This window comes from Cyprinodon tularosa, unplaced genomic scaffold (assembly GCF_016077235.1).
Source record: "Cyprinodon tularosa strain WSP-4 unplaced genomic scaffold, ASM1607723v1 ctg9, whole genome shotgun sequence".
NCBI lineage: Eukaryota > Metazoa > Chordata > Actinopteri > Cyprinodontiformes > Cyprinodontidae > Cyprinodon > Cyprinodon tularosa.
The window spans coordinates 945,041-968,247 of record NW_024039673.1 but is presented as its reverse complement, the minus strand read 5'-3'; the positions used below and the strand labels follow the sequence as shown (position 1 = coordinate 968,247).

General features: G+C 36.4%; 1 protein-coding gene across 1 annotated transcript; it reads left to right on the top strand.

Moving 5' to 3' along the window:
• The first annotated feature begins 12,235 nt into the window (after nucleotides 1–12,235).
• tmem135 (transmembrane protein 135) lies at nucleotides 12,236–22,816 on the top strand. Its single transcript, XM_038274000.1, has 15 exons — nucleotides 12,236–12,427; nucleotides 15,121–15,248; nucleotides 15,838–15,930; nucleotides 16,017–16,050; nucleotides 16,131–16,196; nucleotides 16,624–16,670; nucleotides 18,423–18,464; nucleotides 18,545–18,721; nucleotides 18,807–18,876; nucleotides 18,974–19,141; nucleotides 19,279–19,342; nucleotides 19,439–19,515; nucleotides 21,565–21,663; nucleotides 21,764–21,831; nucleotides 22,288–22,816. The coding sequence occupies exons 1-15, from the start codon at nucleotides 12,290–12,292 to the stop codon at nucleotides 22,436–22,438; spliced, it is 1,422 nt and encodes a 473-aa protein (XP_038129928.1). The 5' UTR covers nucleotides 12,236–12,289; the 3' UTR covers nucleotides 22,439–22,816.
• Nucleotides 22,817–23,207: the final 391 nt, after the last annotated feature.

Genomic DNA, 23,207 nt, shown 5'->3' with positions numbered 1-23,207 from the left:
CGAAGGTATCCATTAGAACTGAAGGACTAAAGTGAAATTTGTTTAGAATGGTCTTTGATATGTAAACATTATTAGTCATGTTTGTTGTCCAACATATTTTCATTTTATTATTAATCATTTTATGATTCATTTTTATCATCATATTATTTCAATACCAATTGTATTCTTTTTAATTACTCATGTTCTTACTATATTTAATTAGATTTAGGCCATTGCACTGTATACTCTTCTCTGTGTGTTTCATTTTTCTTTCTTTGTTTATGTACAGAACTTGAATTGTATAACCACTGAACTGTGCTATTAAATAAACCTGCCTTAACTTGCCCTTATGTTACTGGATTAAAGTAAAGAGCGCTAACATTCTTATAAGATAACGAAGACTCACTATCAGCTATTACAGCTACTTGATGTCAGCAGCTGCCATGTGTTATTAATGTGTTACTAATACATGTGTTACTGAACCTTTAATAGTATAAAAAACTCTTAATCTCTTAATTCTTCTTTTGCAAATACTTTGGCTCTGTTGATTTGTTATATTGAAATCATGGCAAATATTCTTAATTAAATCTATTCAAACATGTGCTGGTTCATTTTATCTCTTGATACATTTGGGAGGATTGCTTGCTGAAAGGTGAACCATTTCAGTCTTAAAAGTTTTGCAGCCTCCAGAAGGTATTCCTCCAAGTTTCCCCACAGCATTATGTTTTAAGTTTTTCATAATAAATATAATTTGATGTATATTATTATTTTTGTCCATAGCTTTTTATTTAACTTTTTAGAAAAAGCTGGAGGAACTTTGTCCTTTATGTTTTGGTGTTTACATCTGCCAAATGCAAAATTAACCTTTAGGGCAAATAACTCACCCACTCACTGTTCCCAAATGTGCTGGAGATCAGCTAATCAACAATCGTTTTTTTTTCGGTGTTGGCGAGTTTAAACCTGAACAATTTACATCTCTTAGTAAGTCAATACAAATTCGATTGTACACCACAGAGTCCCAAAGTGGGGGTTGGGACCCCTCAGGGGTCGCAAGGCGTTAAGTGGGGGGTAGCAGGATGGGTTTCACAATAACTGAGTCTCAGGCAAAAAAACGTTTTGGATCCCCAGCAACACTCAACCATGCCTAAGTTTCCACCATAAGATAAAATACTTCCACTCTGCTCCCCTAATAGGTCTCTACATATCATTTATTAAACTAAGGGACTCTGCAAAAGTTGCTCTTCTTAAAGCCACTGGTTTTGATAGAGTTCTCTTGGTTCCAGCGGGTTTTTTACAATATATTTATTTAATGTTTTTGGGTTTATTTTAAAATTTTTCTTTATTCTTCATTAGCCAATTTCCGACCAATTCTTGAAAAATAGTAAGAATGATTTTTTTTTTTTTTGCAAACTTTATTAAGCTTTTCTCCCAATTATAAATTGTTGAGGCAAATAAAGTGATAAGATCAGCGATAATCAATACCATCTTTAAAGAAAGTCTGATTAAACAGAACATACTAATAGTTCACTGTTAACATGAAATACAAAAGATAATCAGCTAGATTCACATGTCAGCCCTTTGTAGATTGTCAATTTATATTCTTTAGACATGGATTTATACACTGTTCATTTACTGGACATGCTATATAGAAGTATTCTTTCTTTTTTTATTAGATTTCAGCTTACATTCTACCATTTCATTTAGTCCTTCAGTCAAGCTGCAATCTCGATGCTGTCGGACTGACAGCAAGATTACATGAAAGAGACACAGAACAGAGGAAATTCTGGGAAGTTGGGATTTAAGCAATAATGTGTTTAAGCAATAATTCATAATCTAATGACGGGTCTCATCAGTACTGCACCATCAGTTGCTAGGAATGGAGATTGTCTTGAACTGTTAGTGAAGACAGTGGAAGAAGTGGAACAAAGTTTAATGTCTTTTTAAAAAAGGTTCTCTTCTACCTTCCTATTTCTAACGGATTACATGCTAATGTGAGTTGAGTATTAAATGGGTGTTAAACCCCTGTATTGAGATCAAAATTTCAAAATTTGCTCAATTACTTAGCAGGTATTTCTGTAACCATTTGTTGTAGTCTTTGTGCTCTGGTGTCACTAGAGAGGCCCAACCCAATTTAAGTCCTGGTAATTTTAGGGTTTACTGATAACCTATGCATATTAGTGAATATGTTCCTTTAATTTTAATGCAGAACCTACCCTGTCATTAGCTCCTACTACAAACTGTGATAGAGCTCAGAAACAAGCGTTTCCAAATCAATACATGGCCGGGCTTAGATTTATTTCCTCCCTTCAGTATTGCTTTAGAAGGAGGTAGTTGACAGAACTTGTGATCGGTCTATTAATAGTTTCCTCTCATACAGGAAGTTCTAAAAAAAATTATCTGCTTATGTCTGAGTCTTTCTTTGAAGCAACGTTCAGTGTGCTGAAATAAACATGTTTTTACTTGTTAAGAGCATTTTGTTTACTTAGTAAATCCTTGAATGTTTTCCTTGTATCACAAAATGGAATTCAAGAACCACAAATCCTCAAACTATAGATCAGGACTTTGAAGTTAGACAAATGTTAGACAATTTAAAAAATTTGCAATTTGCAAATAATTATTAAAACTCAGTACTTTTCAGTACATGAAATTTGAAACTTTTGTGACTTATCACTGAAGATATTGTTTGTTTGTTTTTTAATTTACCCTTTGAATGATTTTTTTTCAAACAAAGTGTCATTAAGATCAGTGATATATTAAATACTGAGAAGACAAGAAGCAGAACTTGTATGTGTTCTAGCATGTTATGATGAAAATGTGTAAATAACATATTCCTCTGGTTACCTCTGTTAAAATATATAGATAAGACAGTTTAATCTTACATTTTTAAACATTTGAAGAGAAACATAAGTTTATCAGATTTTTTATAGTAGGAAATCACTATGTTTCTTTTTTCATAGTTTTTAATATTTTCATAAAGAGAAATCTAGATGTAGACAAAATGAAGTTTTGAAGTTTTAGCCACTTTCTGAACCCTCGGAAATGGGCTTTAGCCCCTAAAGTGAGATGGGGAAAATTGCAAGTCACAGAAATTTGAAATTAGGCAGGTAGGTAGATCTAAACAAGTCAAGAAAAAGTCTCTACAGGAAAACCTACAGGAGCTCGGCTATTTTGGGTCAAAGGTCAATTTTTGGCAATTTTTCAATTTTGTTGACGTCGAACTTTAACTAACTCCTCCTAGGGATTTTGAGCCATTAGCTTCAAAACATGGTGTGTATGCAGATAAGGCATGTGAGATCTAAAGTGATCATTTTTTGGAGTTTTGAGTATACTAAAGGGGTGTGGCCAGGCCTCAAAATTGAAGTACTCAGCAAGATTTTTAAAATGCAATAACTTTTACATATAAAACTTAAATGACACCAACTTGGTAGTATAAGGTATTTTATTGCCATTTCCACTGCCTCAGTATATGGCATTCAGGTTTAAAGATTGTTCTTTCTTTGAATCATTTAGTAAATCATTTAAAAAAAAAATTATTAGATATGCAGGATGTATTCTTTTTCCACAATTTAGGGCAAACAATGGATTTTTAATGATTTTTTTATTAGTTTTGAATAGGGTGTAATACCGCTTTTGATTACTAACGGGTTTTGGGGGGCGCTGATACAAACTATAGATATAAACTATATATAGGAAAATACAAGCAAGATAAAAACATGATAAAGCAGGTAGTAATCCAAATAAAACTGTTGGACAACAAAGCAATAAATGTATTAATTCATTAATTCTCAAAGGCAGTTCTAAACAAATGGGTTTTTAAGTTGGACTTAAATTAACTTCTGTTTTCAACACTTTTACAAGTGTTTTGGGTCTGTACCAAATATGTTCAGCATAAATGCGGGTTTGCCATATAAGGTTCCATTTCTAGGTTTACATCATTGGTTTGAACAGAAAGACTTGGTCTGGGAGGTAGATGCATTGACAACTAATATCTGATTTATTGATGTAATGATTCACTCAGTGGTTTACATATTTACAATACAGTTCTAAAGTATATTTTCTGAGCTATATGGATCCAGTATGTAAAGAATCCAGAACCAGGCAAATGTTTTCTACTGTCTTAGTTCAAGTGAAAACACAAGCAGAAGCTTTTTTGGATCAACTACAACTGTCTGAAGGACATTTAGGGACACTTACAAAGACACCAATGCAGTGATTGATTCTATTAAAGATAAATGCATGAATGAGTTTTTTCTAAATCCTGTTTGGTCATTAAACTTACACTGTCATCACTTTAAACCCACCAGCTGAGATGGCCACACCCTCGATCTGACAGATGAGATTTGTCCCAGATATTGACTGCTAACCCTACTTTAACCTTTCCAGACAAAAGCTGTGGTTGTCCCCTGCTCGTCTTATGGTAAAGTGTGAAACTTGTTTTGCTGCCTGGGAAGAAGCATGGAGGTGGCGGTTGCTTGACTCACGCGGTTGTAATAATCTGTGTGGCGCTGAGCTGCGAGGACTGCCCAATGCTGCTTCCAGCTTTAACTTAATTTTGATGTTCAACTGTCAACATATCCATTAAAACACATGCCGAATACTGTTTTGGTCAGTGGGAAACTGACCACTGCAACATAAGAAAGCGCTAATAGTTCTGCTTAGACATTTTTCTTGTAGCTTTTCCAGTAGTTTGTTGTTCCACCAAGTCTGTAGAGCAGGCATAGTCTTCATGTCACTGGTTGTGTTAGCCAGTAAGCCACATTGTTGGGGTTATTATTATTTTTTTTGTAGAGTTGTGGCTACTGATCCAAGCACACTGAAGGAACATGGTGTTTCACTGGATTAGATTAGGCTGGGCTTGAAAATGATAATTTTCTTGTGACGAGTCATAGAATATAACACTCTGGTTGTATGATAAGATAAAGTAAAAAAACATTGATAGTTTATGCAAAAGCAAGGCTCTCTAAATACTTCATGATGCTTCCTAAAAAGTTTTTAGATATTCTACGTTTTCAAGAAATACTAGTATACTATCTTTCACATTTAATAACTTGTTTAATTGCTTTATGCAAAAGTGTCGTTATCTGTCAGTGTAGCCTTACCTAATACTTTTTAAAGTTTAGCAGTGTTCCATGACTTTTTGTTTTACTACATAGTACTTCACTTGAATTCAATTAAGTTCATTTTAATTCAGTTTATTCATATAATGCCAATTCACAGCATATGTCATCTCAAGGCACTTTACAGTTCACCAGATCATACAGTCAAATTGGTTCAAAGTTTTCTATCTAAGGAAAACCAGTTGATGCCATCGACTCATTGGCTTGAAGGCAATCCCTCACACCAAGCATGCTTGTAGCGACAGCGGAGAGGTCAAACTCCCTTTTAACAGGAAGAAACCTCCAGCAGAACCAGGCTCAGTGTGAGCGGCCATCCACCAAGGCAGACTGGAGTTCAAGGAGACAGAAGCAGAGATACAAAAAGAAGCAGAGATACAAAAGACAACTGTAAACTGTCCCAAAAAAAAAAAAGATCTCCAAAATCTATAAACAAATGTGTTGATGGCAGCAGCACAGCTGATATTTCTCTCTAGGGTGGTGTCACAGCCAAACAGGTACAGACAAGGCAAAGCTACTATGAAAAAAAGCAGAAAGAGCTTAACGTTTATTTTGTTTAACTGATTTTATGTAATGCACTTTGAATTGCCCTGTTGCTGAAATGTGCTATACAAATAAAGCTGCCTTGCCTTGCCTAGAGACTGAAGTAACAGATTCTGGAGAGTGGGATAATAGAGATAGAATGAAGCAGAATGATGAAAAGGGGTCCCAATGCCCTCCAGAAGTCTAAGCCTATAGCAGCATAACTATAGAGATAGCTCAGGATAACATGAGCCACTCTAACTATAAGTTTTATCAAAAAGGAAAGCTCTAAACCTACGCTTAAAAGTAGACAGGGTGTCTGCCTCATGGACTAAAACTGGTAGTTGGTTCCACAGGAGAGAAAGCTGATAACTAAAAGATCTGCTTCTTTTAGAAATTCTAGGAACCACTAGAAATATTATTTACTTTTTGTAAATATTAGTTACGTCCTGATAGTAAAGAATTACAATAGTCCAGCCATGAAGTAACAAATGCGTGGACTAGTTTTTCAGCATCACCCCTGGACAGGATATTTATATTTTTTGCAATATTCCGCAGATGAAAGAAGGACATTCTAGAAACCTCTTTGATATGGTATTTAAAGGACAGGTCCTGACCGACAACGATAGCAAGATTTTTTTACTTTATTATCTTAGATCAGCTTAATCCCATCCAAATTAAATGATTCTTTAATCAGCTTCTTTTTCAAAGACTATGGTCCAAAGACTATAATTTCTGTTTTGTCTGCATTCGGGAGCAGAAAGTTAACAGTCATCTAGGTTTTAATATCTTCACAACATGCCTGTAATCAATGTAATGGGTTAGCTTCATCTGGATTTATAGACAGATATAGCTGAGTATCTTCAGCACAAAAGTGGAAATTAATCCCATGCTGTCCAATAATTCTACCGATTGGGAGCATATATACAGTAGAGCCAATTGGTACTAGCACTGATCCCTGTGGCACTCCACAGGTGAACCTTGAGCATGAGGAAGGTTTATCATTAACATTGACAAACTAAAATAAGTCAGAAAGATATGATTTAAACCATTCTAGTGCTGTTTCTTTAATTCCTACAAAATATTCAAGTATTTCTAAAAGCATATTATGATAAACTATATCAAATGCAGCACTAAAATCTAACAGGAACAGTACAGATACAAGTTCATTATCTGAGGCCATGAGAATATCATTAGCAACTTTCACCAGAGCTGTATCAGTGCTATGATCAGCTCTAAGGCCAGACTGAAACTTTTCAAAAAGTTCCTTATGGTGTAAGTGGTCGCACACTTGTTTGGCAACTACTCTCTTGAGAATTTTAGATAAGAAAGGAAGATTGGATATAGGTCTATAATTGACCAAGTCATCTGGGTCAAGAGACGATTTCTTAAGTAAAGGTTTGATTACAGCAACCTTAAAAGCTTTTGGTACATGTCCCTTTAAAAGGGAGAGATTAATCACATTTAAAATGGAGGGATATTAAAGGGAATACTTCCTTAAATAACCTGGTTGGAACTGGATCTAACATACAAGTTAAAGGCTTAGATGAAGACAATAGTTTTGCTAACTGATTGTTCAACTGGATCAAAGCAGTTTAAACCTTGTTCAGATTCTAATGCTACCTCAGATGCTGCCTCACCTTCCAGAGATAAACCAATCATAGTTAGAGGAGTGCTTATTATCTTATTTTTAATAAGATCAATCTTATTTGTAAAGAATCCCATAAAATCATTACTGTTAAGAGCAGGTGGGATGGAAGGTTCAACAGAGCTATAGCTCTCTTTGGCAACTGTATTAAAAAGAAATCTAGGATTATTCTTATTATTATCTTATTAATGAGGAGAAATATGCTGCTATTGCTTTACAATGGGTACTCTTACACAGCAGTAAACTTTTTACCAGACTAGGTAGGATTCCGTAGGCATGTGGAGTTTCCTAGCATTTTGCGTCAGAGTGCACGGCTCTGCATTTAACAAGGGACCTAGTTATCTATTTTTAAAGTCTTTTTTTTCAAAGGGACTGCATTGTCTAAGGCAGTACGCTGATAATTAGCAACCCCATCACAAAATAATCAACCTGTGAAGGGGAATAAACTAAACCTTTGCTCTCTGCAGCACTGCTCAGCGACACGGAGGAGAGAGAAGATGAAACTGATTCTTTGAAATTTATAACTGCACTATCTGATAAGGATCTGCTAAAGTGAAACCTTCTTTTGGGGGAAGAGAACTATGTTAAAGTAATCCTGAAAGTTATTAAAAAGTGGTCAGAGAGGACAGGGTTGTGAGGATATAGGTTATTTCTTCACATTCTATGCCATATGCCAGCCCAAGGTCCAAAGTACAACGATGAGAATGTGTGGGACTATTCACATTTTGAACAAAGTCAATAGCGTCTAAGATAGCATTAAAGGCTGCACTTTAGCTATCACCTTCAATGTGAGCATGGTTGTTAAAATCGTCCACTATGATGACCCTGTCATTATTTAACACCAAATCAGATAGGAACTCATAAAACTAATCTACTTCTGTCTTAGGCTGCACTCTGGACTCAGTGGAGGAAGTGGCTGTGAGGAGGGTGCTGTCCAAGCTTACATCCATCATGGAAAACACCTTTCAACCCCTGCACCAGATTGTAGAGGAGCTGAGCAGCTCCTTTTGTGAAAGAATCTTACACCCTGTTTGTAAAAAGAAGCACTACCACATGTCATTCATGCCTGCTGCCATCAGACTCCATAATGCAACACTAAAACAGTAATAACTTGTGCAATGTATGATGTGCAATTACTATTTAATACCCTGTGCAATAACCTGTTATTTTTTTTTTTACATTTGATACCCAATGCAATAGCTACAAATATAAATACCCAAGTTAATACATTGCGCAATAACCCTGTATAATAATCCTGCTAAATAAGAGACCTTAGCTGTCCTATATATATGTGAACACACCGTATATACTGCATATACCCCATGCACCTTTTCTTCCTTTTGGAACCTTCTTCTTCTTTTTGACTATTGAACCAATGTAACAAGTACATTTCGCCACTCTGAGATCAATAAAGTCAATCAATCAATACAAAGTGGAATTTCTTTGAAGACTTTTTTTTTAATAGCAAATGCAAGAAAACATAATGCAAAATTAATTTAAATATTTCAGATGTTTCTCACTTTTATATTTTAAGACCAGCTACAAAAAAAGCTGATTGCCTAAACTTGACCAACGTCTGAGTAAAAACTGTATTGTTTTCTCTTACACAGGGAGTGTGATAAACAAGTCAGGATCAAGATACACCCATCTACCAATAAACAACAAAATTTCTTCAAGGATATTATGATAAAAGCCATATCAAAGCCAGTTTATTTTATAAATACACTTGTCCATGCTTTACTGGTCTGGTTTTTTTTGACTGATGCATCTTATATAGACAAAAAAGACTCACTCTTTCAATACAGGGATTACTGGCATTTCTTTTTAAATGTCAGGTGCTCACTTTGTGCATTAAAGGCTGTGACTGAATAAAATGTAATCAAATTCCTGCCTGTATTTAATCAGTTGTCAAATAAAATAGCTTAGCCATATAGGTTAGCATAGCTTTCCTGATAGTAACAACGTGAAATGTTGAAGCTGTCGGGTTTGATATATCAGACTTGCACACTCCTCACTAGCAAGGCCTGCAGCAAACCAGATAGTGCACTATCTAATCTGTAGACTTTTACTAACTCAGTGTCTCTGCGTGTTGGAAGCTCATATTGTTTCGCTCTTTGTCCTATGACCATTTCCTCCTTTTCTCAAGAAACACCTGAATATATCAAAGGTCCGCCTAGTTGGCCTCTACAGATTCTAAATTTAAGACTATTTAAAATGCTAAAAGGGCTTTTGATGAGTTTCAGACTTACCCTTACACTATTACAGATTTTGAAAAAAATATCTGTTGCTCCAACCTTTAGTTTGACCTAAGGTATAGTTTTATATAACATTTATGACAAAATGTAGAAAAATGTACACATCTATCAGTTTATGCTATGCCTCTGTAAGCTCATTGAATTGCTCATTGTCTTATGCTATGTTAGGATAATTATCATTGAAGATGTGTGAGTTTATCACACCCTGTTATGGGCTGCCTGTTGCGCGTAAGAACTGATGTTTTAATCTAATTAGGACAATTCCTCTGTCTGGATATACAGTTATAATCTTCATTTTGTACATGGCAAAAATTTGGAAATGGAATGACAGCAGTGTCCTATTTTGATAAGGCTGGAGCCATGGATGTCTAATCATCTGCTAATGTGTATGATGTAAAATATGATGATGTGGCAGATTGGAGATGTATAAAATGCCTTTTTAACTGTTAATTGGGGCCACTTCCTGAGAGCTGATCCCGGAGGTGAAAAGCTGCCATTCTGTAACCCTAAGCAATTTCTCTGATTAGAGTAGGATTACAATTTCTATCAAAATCTGTTGTCATGTCTCCTGGTTATTTAATACATATGTTATGAAGTGTTATTTAAAGAGTTTGTACCGATTGATCTCTTTTCAGGGAAAAGAACCATAGAGATAGAGCATCAGGGTGCATTCAAAGAGCCTATTTTTAACAGCTATTAATGTATAATAGCTACTGATTAATGAACAGCAAAAATCAAAACGGAAATAAAGCTTAAAGGAATAGCTCCCTAATAATTTATAAAGTGAGATTTTTCACAACATTGGCAATATCTAGAAAATAAGGAATTAACTCATTTGTATTTTAAAAATTCTTAAACATACCATATAGGTGGGCTGAGTGAAAAATACACATAACCTCCTTTAATTAGCTTTCTGTGTCAACAATGGGTGGTGAGGTTGCTTGAGGACCCAGATGCAGAGACGAGTGAAGCTGAGATGAGTTCTGACAGATTTAATTGAAGAACACGGGAAACTGAGGTAGCAATCCAGAAATCCAACTAAAATTTTAAACAAACCAAAAACCATGGAGACATCAGGGGAAAACAAGCCTGAGGAGCCAGAAAGAGACGAGCTGAGAAGACAAATTCAGCAATGATAAGGAACCAGCACTGAGTGACTGCAGTGGTGGAGTATTTGAGTAGAACAGAACAAAGGATGGACTAATGAGCTGAATAAGGAGCAGGTTAGGGTGGAACTGGCCAAGGGGAAAGAAAACAAGCACAAGGGGGCAACAGAGAGTAACTAAAGAATGCTTGAATATGATAGGAAATCAAGTCAAAACAACTAATAACAGAAAACTGAAAACTCAGTCACAACAAATGGGAAGAACCATAACATTCTGTCATTCCAGTTCAATTCTTGTATTTATATAAATACTTTTCACAACATGTCATCACCAGGTACTTAAGAAAAACAGTTCAATCAAATCTGATAGATTGTACAATAGTTTTTATCTAAGGAAAACCAGCTGATTGCATCCATCACTGACTTGCAGGCTCCACATAGATGAGCATGTAGGGACAGTAGATATTTAAATGTTTCAGCTTACAGCAGGGGTCTTCAACATTTTCCAGGCCAAGGACCCCTGAACTGATGGTGAGATGTAGCGCTGTTTGAAATTGTGTTAAATCAAACTGGTCCTTTGGTCACCGTATTACAGATGGGGTAATGTAAAGAAAGTAATTTCTCCCTGGGATTATTAAAGTATTTCTGATTCTGATTCCTCATTGATGGGACAGGTGTTGTGAATGAAACGGTGCCCAGCTTGAAAGAGCTGTGTCGCCGTTGCATTGATGACTGAAAGACATTTTCTGCCTCCATTTATCTGTTTACTACAGTGTGTTGAATTCATGTTAAATGAATAGTACACCCAAAACACCCAAGACGCTTCCGTAGCGTCGATAACGCGCATGTGCGCGCTTTCAGGAAATCCTATACACTACTGTTTATGCTCTAAAAACATTCTAAATGACTTCGTTTCAAGTAAATTCTGGATGCTACCCACTCAGGACACTTGGAATACATTGGACGAGCAGTATGGAGGAATATTGACACATTTTTTGTGGACTTTTATGGACCTTTCTGTCTCGGGCACCATAGACCTCCATTATTTGAATGTCAGCAGACAGCAAGAAGCCTCCCAGATCTCCAGATGCATTTGAGATATCAAAAAAGTACTCCAGGGTGTTGTTCAGCATGGGGGTGAGTAGAAAATTAAGGCTAATCATGTTTTGGGTGTACTATTCCTTTAATGTGTATTTAAAAACATTTCAATTAGTGGAAAAATTTGCAGTGGGGAAGTCTAATTAACCAAAACTTTCACGACCCCCACGCAGTAGCTCCGTGGACCCCCTAGGGGTCACAAACCCCCTGTTGAAGATCTCCGGCTTAGAGGAAATAGTCCACTGTAGAAGGCTAGTTTGAGCTGTTCTCTTTTATTTTGTTAAATGTAAACTTTCATTTCTGAAGAAAAAATTATATATTTTTCTTTATATTTTTGCTGTAAAACAAAAATGTGACAAATAAGTAAATACGTAAATAAATAAATCTCTCAATTCAACCTTAGTTAATTCATGCACTTTTCGAAGGCCTGACTACTACACTCTAATTTCCGGGGTACTTTGAACGCAGCGTACGTGCACGAACGGCGCAGGGCCCAGTGCTCTCGTGAGCGCGCACCCCCGCCGCCGCCGCCCCTTGCTGCAGAGTGTTTCGATTCAGCCACACAGTCATGGCTGCTTTAAGTAAGATACCGCACAGCTGCTATGAGGTCGGACATACCTGGCACCCATCGTGCGTACAAGCTGCCGCAGATATAACCAGGGGGGCTCTGGAGGTTTCCTTCAAAATATACGCCCCTCTTTACCTGGTAAGGTGGCTTGGGTGTCTGTCAGTATACTCTAATGCTAAGTAAAGTTGTCTAGCTAATCCAGTAAGAAAACCAATAAAGATTAGCTAATGCTACAACTCTGCTCCAAGTTGTGGACAAACGGAAAGCTCCTGTTAATTCGGGTTTGTGCTTTGCAGAAGGTGAACAGGAGGAAAGTTTAGTGTTATTTCGGAGTAAGCCTTGAAAAGTCTTTAACGGTTTTAGCGGACACTGGAAAATGGCTCAGCTACATTGGATACAATGAGTTCTTCATTACATCCAGTAGTACTACTTTCTCTTTAACTGGCATTATCTGCTGATCTTCTCAGCCGTGACATGACTCAGCCGGTTGGTAAAGATGTGCTTATAGTGCATTTATATCTCAGTGGCTTTAATTATATGGCATTTCTTTCCCACACAGTCTGCCATTGAACCACAGGGTACATTTTTACCTGTAGAGGATAAAACTGTTAGCCTTTTGCTTTAAAATTGTGTCTCTTTGTTTGGATGAATTTCAAAGCAAAGTTTTTAACTTTTTTTTTTAACCAATCAAAACTTTGGTTCAACTAGGGGTTGTAAAGTGCAAGGTCACTTTCAAGTAAGCACCCATAAAATTAGAACTACCATATTTGTCTGTTCAGGACAAAGTACAACTATATAGTTAGTAAATATGTGATCTGACAGCAGGAATAACTGGCTTTCCCTGCCTCTTGTCTATATGATAACATCAGCTTTTATTTGCACTAAAATGTAGAAGAAAATAGCTTTAAATTACTACAAAAAATAATTGATCTTTTTGCTATAAAGCACATTTGTAAACTTTGAAAATTTGTGTTTGACTTAAGAAAAAAGATATAGAAGAAGGATGCCCACTAATTTGTAATTTTTTTTTTTCTAGAATTAAGTTGCATATTGTTATTTCTTTTTATTATTTGTAATGTAAGGCGACATATAACACAACCATCTAGGTTCAAGCTACAATTCTGATTTAATTGTGGCGTTCCGTTGGCGTTTCCTTAGTTGTCACGTTGCAATTGTGTATTTTTGGTGATAATTTTTCCAAAAAGCTTTAAGGAAATATATAAATGAGTCAGTTTTCTTTTAGCCAGTTGTTAACAGATTGGGTAGCACTGTTATACTGGAAACAACCAGAGAAAACTCTGGTCACGCGGGCTATGTCTCTGGCATTTGATGGTCAAGTTTATTCTAATAATAATTGAACTTTATTGACCTCAAATTGGACAAATTTACCTCTGCATTTAACCCCCTTGGGGAGCAGTGGGCTGCCATCATGGGGCACCCAGGGAGCAGTGTGGGGTTAAGGGTCTTTGCTCAGAACTGATACTGGCAGTCTGTGGGAGTGGGGCTCGAACTCAGAACCTCAGGATTCCAAGCTCTATGCCACAGTTGTCAAACTAGTTCCAGAAAGGGCCGTGTGGCTGCTGGTTTTCTTTCCACCCAAGCAGTACCACACCAGACTCCATTCATCACATCAAGGTGAGTCTAGTCTTAAACTGATGACTTGATGGGATGAATGGAGTCTGGTGTGCTACTGCTTGGGTGGAAAAAAAAACCAGCAGCCACATGGCCCTTTCTGGAACCACTTTGACACCCCTGCTCTATGCCCTGACCATTTAGTTTATGCAATTCTCAATGTTGTTTCTGCTGTTTAAAAAAATTACAAAGACATTTGTTTCCACAAGTTTGAAACCTTGAATAGCTCAAGCTGTTGTCCTCCAAGCACACACATTTATGGTTGTCCCAATCTTATATCGCCATCGGATAGCAGTCTAATATCAGGAAAAAACAAACAAACAATTATCTTGATTATAATGGTCTGCATCTAAAATTTGCCACTTTGGCCTGTTGATAGAAACACTCAGCTTCTGTCTACAGTTTATTTAACCAGCTAGTTAATATTGCATGAGTCAGTTGTTTTCATCCTTATCTTCAATGACTATTGTTCTCTATTGAGTAATATCTATATAATTATATTATAATCAATACAAGATGTAATTCCCCTTTTGGGATTAAGAAAGTATAATGATTTTCTAACATTCCTTACTACAAAATAAATAATAAAAGTATGATGCATGCAAATATCGTATCAGCTCAGTATTTGCATCAGTCATTTCTCCAAGCTGCAATAATTGTTTTGTAATGGAAATGTAAAATGTATATATAGCACTTTTTAATAGAGTTGACTGCACATGGGAGCCAAAAGTAAGCACCTTTAGCCATGACACTGGACTTTGGAAACATGTATATGCCTTTTGTTAGTGAAAGGAAAACTAAAATATAATTACAGCTCTACACGGCGCTGGTAAAAAATAAAAAATAATTTTAAATGTTACTTTTTGTTTAAATCATATAGCCCTAGTGGATAAATATTTGTAAAGTTTGCAGTAAAACAGAGTTTAGTTGTAGTTGTTAAATGTGTTGCAGCTTTACATGGAAAAATGAAATGATTATATAACACTGCATAAATGAAATTATCTTGATATGATTTTAAATAGCCAATAAAGTTCAGCTTGATTTCAACACTGACATATTTCTGTAGCACTATTTGACTTTCCATTTCAGAGTAATGCTAAACCATTGAGCGTAAATGCCAAATAAAATGCTTTTGGTGCTCAGTATATAGATTGATCCTTGTTACTTAAAGTCTACTTCTTCTTATTTTTACGTTCCAGATAGCAGCAGTTCTACGGAGGAAGAAGAAGGATTATTATTTAAAGAGACTTCTGCCTGAGATTCTGTGGTCTACCTCTTTCCTAACTACCAATGGAAGTCTCTTCATTGTTTTCTTCTGCATTCTCAGGTTTGTCATTAAAAAAAAATGGCAAACTTACCTACGGATTTGTTTTATTATAACAAATGCTGCAAATTCTGATGAAAGCTAAATGACCTTTTAACAGTTTTAATCTGAAGATAAATCTAGGTATCTTTTATTCTTAGATTATTATCTAAGCAGACAAACATTTCTAATTACAGTTACAATAATTTTTATTCTTTTGTTTTATGAATGAAGCAGTTTAATAATTTAAATGACTTAAGCCTTGGTATTATAAGTAGCATTCCAGTATTAGTAGTTTAGAATCCCTTCTTAGGCTCTTATGTACTTCAAACATAGGTCACCTACAAAATCCTGAGTGACAATATGCATCAGTTACAGACTGTGTTACGGTTGAATCCTGAGCTGCTCTCATGAGCTGAAGCACTTCCTGCATAATTACACTCACATCTTTGTGTAAGGTGGATTTAGCTTTACACAAAGTGTGATATTAGACACCAATCAAACCACAAGATTTTTTTGGACTTTCTTTGAAGAGCTTACGGTATAAATGCATTTGCCTAAAAAACTGCGCTTATGGATTTTTTGAAGGCTGATTGTGTTTGTGTAATTTTAGGAAATTGTTTGGAGGGTTTTATCCATGGTCGTCTGGATTTGGGGCAGCTTTGCCTGCCTCCTACATTGCCATTCTCCTGGAGCGTAAAAGCAGGTTCGATTTTTGTCCTATTGCCAATTTTTTGCCCTGGAGAGAAAATAAAATGCCCATTTTTTTTTACCTTCTTTTCCTCCCACCAGGAGAGGTCTGCTGACAATATACATGGCAAATCTAGTAAGATATCTCTGTTCAACTGCAAATCACCTTGTTTCATGAAAAGCAATAAACCTGATTTCCGTCGTCTTTTTTTCTAGGCTAGTGAGACTTTGTTCCGCATGGCAGTGACAAGAGGTTTAGTTAAACCCATTAGACACGGAGAGGTAAGATCAGAAGGGGCTGAGGGAAGCCATTCTGCTGGGTAGTCATGCTTTTTTCTGATTAAATCTGTTGTATATCTATTTATTGCATCCTGCATGAGTCTTATTTTCAAATTCAAAATGGAAATGGCTTTTATTTTGAAAAGGGCTGCATGATATTAGGAAATCTGCATTTGATGATCTATAGGCTACTATATTGGCCAATACTTATGACATTTCCAACGGTCGTTTGTGATTTAAATGGAGAAAACTTGAATATTGCAGTAAATAGATATTCATATTATTTAGCAGGTGTAGTTATTGTCTTATCTTATTAATTTAAAATAACCCTAAACAAAAACATTATTATGTACGGCTCATTTAAATTATTTGAACAATATTTCTTTCAGCGGCCCTAACTTTTTCTGTTTCTTATTCTGTCCCTGATTAGGTGCTCCTGTTCTGCATAACTGCATCAATCTTTATGTTTCTCTTCAGGTAAGAGCATTATGTTCATCAGTGGGGTAAATTAAGGCTGTTAAACAATATTAATGCACATCAACCTGTTCTCACATCTTGTAAAAGTTTTAATTAATCTGTCGTATTTGAATTATGTGATCTGTGAAAGGAGAGGATACATTTTTTTCCCAAAGTTTTTAGTTTACATCGTCATCCATCTTGCAGTAGTCAGATTCCACTAAAGGGAATCCAGTGACGCCGGCTGCCTGTTGTCGGGTCATTTGTAAACTGCTTCCCCTCTCAGATGTATTCTTAGTATAAACACAGCTGTTCTGTGAAGGCATCAGATGTTTGTTAGAGAACAAAAAAGAACAAACAACATATCAAAACTCAAAGAACATAGCAGACAAGTTTAGGATAGACACGAAGAGGAGTTTAAAGCAGGGAAGAGTTATGTTAAAATTAGTGTTGCGCCGATGCCATTTTTTGGCCCCGATACCGATACCTGATACCTGGCTGTGCAGTATTGACCGATACCGATACCATAATAATGTAAAATAATTACCATCATGGCTTTGTCAAGCTGCTGCCTACCTTTGTGAAGCAGGAGAAAATCTAATACAAAGTGAATCCAGTAGAACTTTTTATTGCCTACCAGGAGTCGGTGACAATAGTTGAATAAACTTATGGCTCTCAAAATGGTATCGGTGCCCTACTTGTTGGTACTCGCCGATACCACCATTTTAGGGCAGTATCCGGGCCCCGTCCGATACTGGTATCGGTATCGGTGCAACACTAGTTAAAATAAAAGTGGAGACTTGAAACAACTCGTAAAGTCCATCAGAATAACCATGATAACTGCATAGGAGCTTCAGAGTTCTACAGCGGGGAAAGTGGGGAAAAAAAGGCCTTGTGAAAAGTTGGGCTGAAACATTTAATCGAATTAATCGTGATTAATCAATTATTGAAATAATCCTCAACTAATTTAGTCATTGATTAATCGTTAACTGGAGTTAGAGACTTTACAACATGCCTTTAGCTGACAGACCAACCCACCTTGAGCAGCAATTATATCAAAATTGCATAATCAAAAAAATGTCAACACATTGCATTTACAATAAACAAAAAAAAAAACAAAAAAAAACATTTTTGTTTGTCAATATGCTCTATACAAAACTCCTCAAGTGGTAAAGTTTTAGTTTCACCTGGTTTAATCTCCTAAAAATTCTTCTTTGAGGAACATTGACTATCCGATTATTGATGAAAAAAATTATCGACAGATTAAACGTTTTGCAAAATAATCTTTCTTGCAGCCCTAGTGGAAAGCAAGACTTTTGAAGTTTGCAACAAGTCATTAAGGAAAATGGTGCTTGGATGAGCAAATGAGACTAATTGTGTGTTAACACCAAATGAATTTTCAGCATCAAAAAGCCACCCAACGTCTCAACTTGGACACGTACATTTTAGTCAGAAGCTGTGAATGCTCTGGATACTGGAAGGTGCTGCTCTGTTATTTTCCTTGCAATCTTTAGAGGGGCTTGACTTTATTTGTTTTCAAGAGTTGGGGGAAAAAAGTAGCTTTAACGTGTTTTTAAGTGAGGAGGTCCACCTCAAACGTCATCTAGGCTGTCATTTAATCAGGATTATGATCCTACTTAGAGAGACTTCTGAAATCTTTTTTTTTTTACTTGAATAAATCTGTGGGTAGAGACCTACTTGGATCAGTTATATCAAAGACTAAGAAATTACAAGAGTTCAAATTTTGATATCTGCTTTGCTTTATTTTTTCAGGAGCAACGACGGCCTCAAAGGCTTTGCATTTTCTGCTTTAAAGTAAGTCACACCAGCTTTTGTTTATGCTTCAAGGTAGACGCCAATAGAGGTTTCTAATTCTGTGTTTTAATCCATCACAGATTCATCATAGGGAAAGAGGAGATCCCAACTCACTCTAACACAGCAGACCCTGTTAGCACTAGGCCCTCCGAGAGACCAGCGGCCATAGAGACAGAGCCCTCACAGCTGCCAGTAGAAAGGCCCGACCAAAGGAAGAAAACTCTGATAGCCTACACAAGGAAGCTGCTGGAATCAATGTGAGACACAAAAACATTTTGGTGTAGAAAAAATGCGTGGGTAGCGGCGCTAAGCACTGATTTATTTGTATTTATACTGATTCAGATGCAAAAAGGGTCCCAGACACAGATGTTGTAAACATTACCAGGATAACTGCATTTCCTATTGTGTTAAGGTCAGGCTCATTATTTAATATTTCTTATGATGGAAGTGCTCTGAATGTATGCACATTAAAAGTCAATAATCAAGATGTATCATAATTCCCTCCACAGGGTTTTGTCAGGATGTTCAGTATTGGCTATCTTATCCAGTGTTGTCTCAAAGTGCCCTCAGCATTCAGGCAGATGTTCTCCAAACCATCTCGTCTCCCTTCTGTCTTCTACAACAAAGAGAACTTCCAGCTGGGGGCCTTTCTAGGCTCTTTTGTCAGTATTTATAAGGTGTGTGACTGCCTTAGCTTTATTTTATTTCTCCTTATGAAGAAGTTCTCAATTTTATAGTTAACAGTCTTTGTCAGGCTCTCATCAGAACGTCCTGTCTTATCTTATCTAAAAAACATTCTGTTCTGTTTTCTAAGGGAACAAGTTGCTTGTTACGCTGGGTGCGTAACATTGACGATGAACTCCATGCGCTGATAGCTGGTAAGAAAATACCCGCAGAGCAATCTGTTACCGCATCTTTGCTCATGGAAAATGTGCCACAGCTGTCCTTTTCCCCTCCCTCTTCTGTCTCTAAAGGCTTCCTGGCTGGTGTTTCCATGTTCTTCTACAAAAGTACAACTATAACCATGTATCTCTTCTCTAAGCTGGTGGAGGTAAATGAATCAGAAATACACCTAGTGACATAAAAATACATGTTTATTACCAAAGAGGGAGACTTGGGAAGCTGGAAAATGATCATAACAGCTCAAGAACAGAAATAGTCTGCAGTAGCATCGTTTAAAAAACAAAACAAAAACAGGCTCCAAGAAAAGTGTAACATCTTAAAATTGAAACAATATTAACTACACATTAGGATTCAACGATAATTCAATAATATGTTGATCAATAGACGCGTGGTGCGTGATAAACAAAAAAAGGTTGATCAAATTTTGATATGGAAACTGTTTTTCCTTTTTCACTGTAGCCTATCATGTAGCTTGATGCTACAAGCATTCATTCCCCCTTAGCCAATTAGAAACACAGACTTAAGCAAGCCCAGACAACAACACAAAGCAAGTAAAGATGTCACAGTGTCACTACCGATCCGTACCGGTAGACGGATCCGTCCTTTTAGCTTATATGCGCATACGCAACCAGATGTACGTACATCTGGGTCTCCCTTGATTTTAATTAGTAAAAAAGACTTCAATTACATTTTTCCCTATTTAAAAATAGTAAGCATACTAAACTATAATATGTCAAGGGTTAATAATGTACTTCCTGTTTTTTCACTTGTCTGTACCTGAAATGGGATCCTATGCTACTTCAGGGAGCTAAGTTTTTCAGCTTTGGATCTAAACATAAATCTAGTATTTTTGGGGTTTATTTTTTCTTTTCGTGTTTACATTAAGGTATATAGTGCGTAGTCTAAAGAAAGAAACAACTAAAATTCAGATAAACATGGTTTAATCATATTTTGCTGAACTACTATGAGCATGTCTGATGATGATGTCACACAAGCAGTTTAATGGAGAAAATTTAAAAAGCATCGTCTCAGATTTGCAGGGAATTGGTAAGAAACAAACTCTGGAAGCAAAACCCACGTAGTTTATCACTTAAGCCGCTCACACCTGCAGAGTACGAGCTGTGTCGGCCCCAGCATGGCTCCACAAGGTCGTAGGAATCCTCTGGAAGTTCTGCCAGCTCAAAGCAAGAGAAATTAGGCTTCCTTATTAGTCATAAATAGGGCAAAGCAACATGGAAAATGGATACGCTGTCTCTGCCTCACTACGTCACAACTCGGGTCAAGTTTTACCGTTGAGCCCTGACTCAGCCTCTCAATTTACCACATATACAGAGAATTGAACCTAAGAAGTAAATGTCAAGAAACAGATCACTTTCCAGACGACCATGCACCCGAGGTGAATGCTAAAAGCTAGGCTGAATTGAATGCTTGGTTTTATTATAAGTAGATCATAAAGCAATAGCATTATCTGCATTTAGAAATGGCTGCATTTAAAATATGGTTTAAATCTTTTTCATAATTGTCAGTATTGATTAAATTGATTTATTTTCTCAAATGCAGTAGTTATGGTTTGGAAATTTGACTTTTTCAAAGCAGCCTGTAACAGACAAGACAGCAAGGAAGAAGAGTGAGAGGATTTTACCGGAACAAACTGAAATCATATGATTATAGGGAAGTTCGACACAGCAAAACATAAGGTTGTTTTTCCCAACATTGGAAGTTGTTGCAGACTGCAGTTGGACCTCTCCTTTAATTTATGATCAGCCAGCAAAACCATCACTGATTCTACGGCCTTGCAGGAGGAGGAGCAAACAACTGTCGCCCCATTTCAGGTTCCTTAAGAAATAAACGGAGGTGGAGGGATATCTCCTCTCATGTGTAAAGCCTATTAGAAGGATATTAAAACTAGACCTGCAAAAAGCTAGTTAACATTGCTTTTATGTTAATATCTGTGGTAATATCTGTTAATGTTGAGTCGGGTAACTGTTCAATATCTAAAGCAGTTAAAGTCACTTAAGTACTGGCACAGGTTTTAGATTTTGAGGACATCTGCTTTGCCTGTCAGTTATTTAAAGAAAAGTGTTAAGCTGGTTTGCTTTAGATTTTAGAGCTGACCTGATCAGTGAGCTCCAATTAATCTGAAATCAGATTAGATTCCATTTTTACAGTTGATAACAGATGTTATCTCTCTTTTCAGACCATGTACTTCAAAGGCATTGAAGCTGGCCGGTTCCCTTACTTTCCACACGCAGATACGATTATTTACGCCGTTTCCACTGCTGTCTGTTTTCATGCTGTAAGTGAAGAATTTTCACAAAAACGCCCAGCAGGAATATGCTTACTTAGCCTTTTTCTCTCTGCTGAGTAAAGATGTCTGACTCATCACATTTCCACAGGCGGTAATGGAGGTGCAGAACCTCAGACCTTCATACTGGAAGTTCCTCCTGCGTTTAACACAGGGCAGGTATGATCGTGTGATAAAATACTGAAGGATCATCTTTGCTTATTAAACAAGATAATATTTGTGAAGAATATAGTTTAACACCCAGCCTGTAAAATTAAGTAGAATTTTTCTTTTTTTTTTTTTCTCAGTTTGGGATAAAGAAATGAAAAAATACAAATGGAAAAAAATAGTTTTGTATTTTAGATCTAGATTCATCTGGATGACAAGTTTCTTATTGATCCTTCTAAAATTGGATAAAGAGGCGGATAAATCTGATATTTCACTTTTAAAACCTATATACATCACAAAACAGAAAAGATATTAATGGTGTTAGAGGGTTTGTAGCAACATTCACTTCACTATTTGGATTAATAATTAGTTTGAGTCACTTAAAAGTTCATGAGTTAGAGGTGAATAAATTTAATCCCAGGCTGTTTTTCTAGTGTTTTAAGGGATGTTCCGTGTCTCTGTTTTCAGATTTGCGTTGATGAATCGAGAGCTGCTCGATGTGTTCGGAACAGAGGCATCCAGGAATTTTAAAGGCTTCGTGCCCAAACTGGACCCCCTCTACACCACAGCACTCAGCCCAACTATGCTTCCGCCTGGAGGGGACGCCAACCTTGGCTGACTTGAGGCAAAAGCTCAAGCGAGACCCCTTTCCCCCTGCCCCTTGCAGAGTTTACCTCAAGAGAAAATGGACAGACTGGCTGCTCCTGCAGAGTTGTTTGAGGTTTTGTGAAAATTGACATACCTGTAACTGATCAGATGAAAAAGTTTTAAGCTACGTGTAAAAGGAGGGATACAGTTTTGGATGATATAAAAGCTAAGGGTTGAATTACAGCAGGACGTAATGAATGTTAATTTTGTAGCAGTGGAAGAAAACATACTGACAGTGACTGAACACTCAGAGGTAGCCGGGTTAATGTAATAAAAAGTTGCATAATAATTAATTTGAAAATATAATAGTAAAAAAATAAAATAAAATTGTGGTCTTAAACCAAGGAAAGCAGACATCAAGAGGAATCCATTTTTTTCCCCCAGAGTACCATTCCAGGCAGATCCTAGATAGACTTCAACATAATGACAATCGCTCATTCTCATTAATTCTGACATTTTCACATTAACGCTTATTTCCCGTATTGGTTATGAGTCCCTATAAAAATAGGCGACTTATAAAAATACATTCTGGCATTATCATAACTAATCCATGTAGTTAAAAATCTATTCATGCAAAGAAACTAATGATTGCTTCTAATAGAACAAGATTAGAAACAATAACTTCAAAATAACAGACAAATCCTCTTAAAACTGTTTATTTTCAATCAGTTGAAATGAAGGTGAAATATTGTCTGCCCATTTAAACTTTGTTTGAAAAGTTTAATTTCTTTTGGAAATTA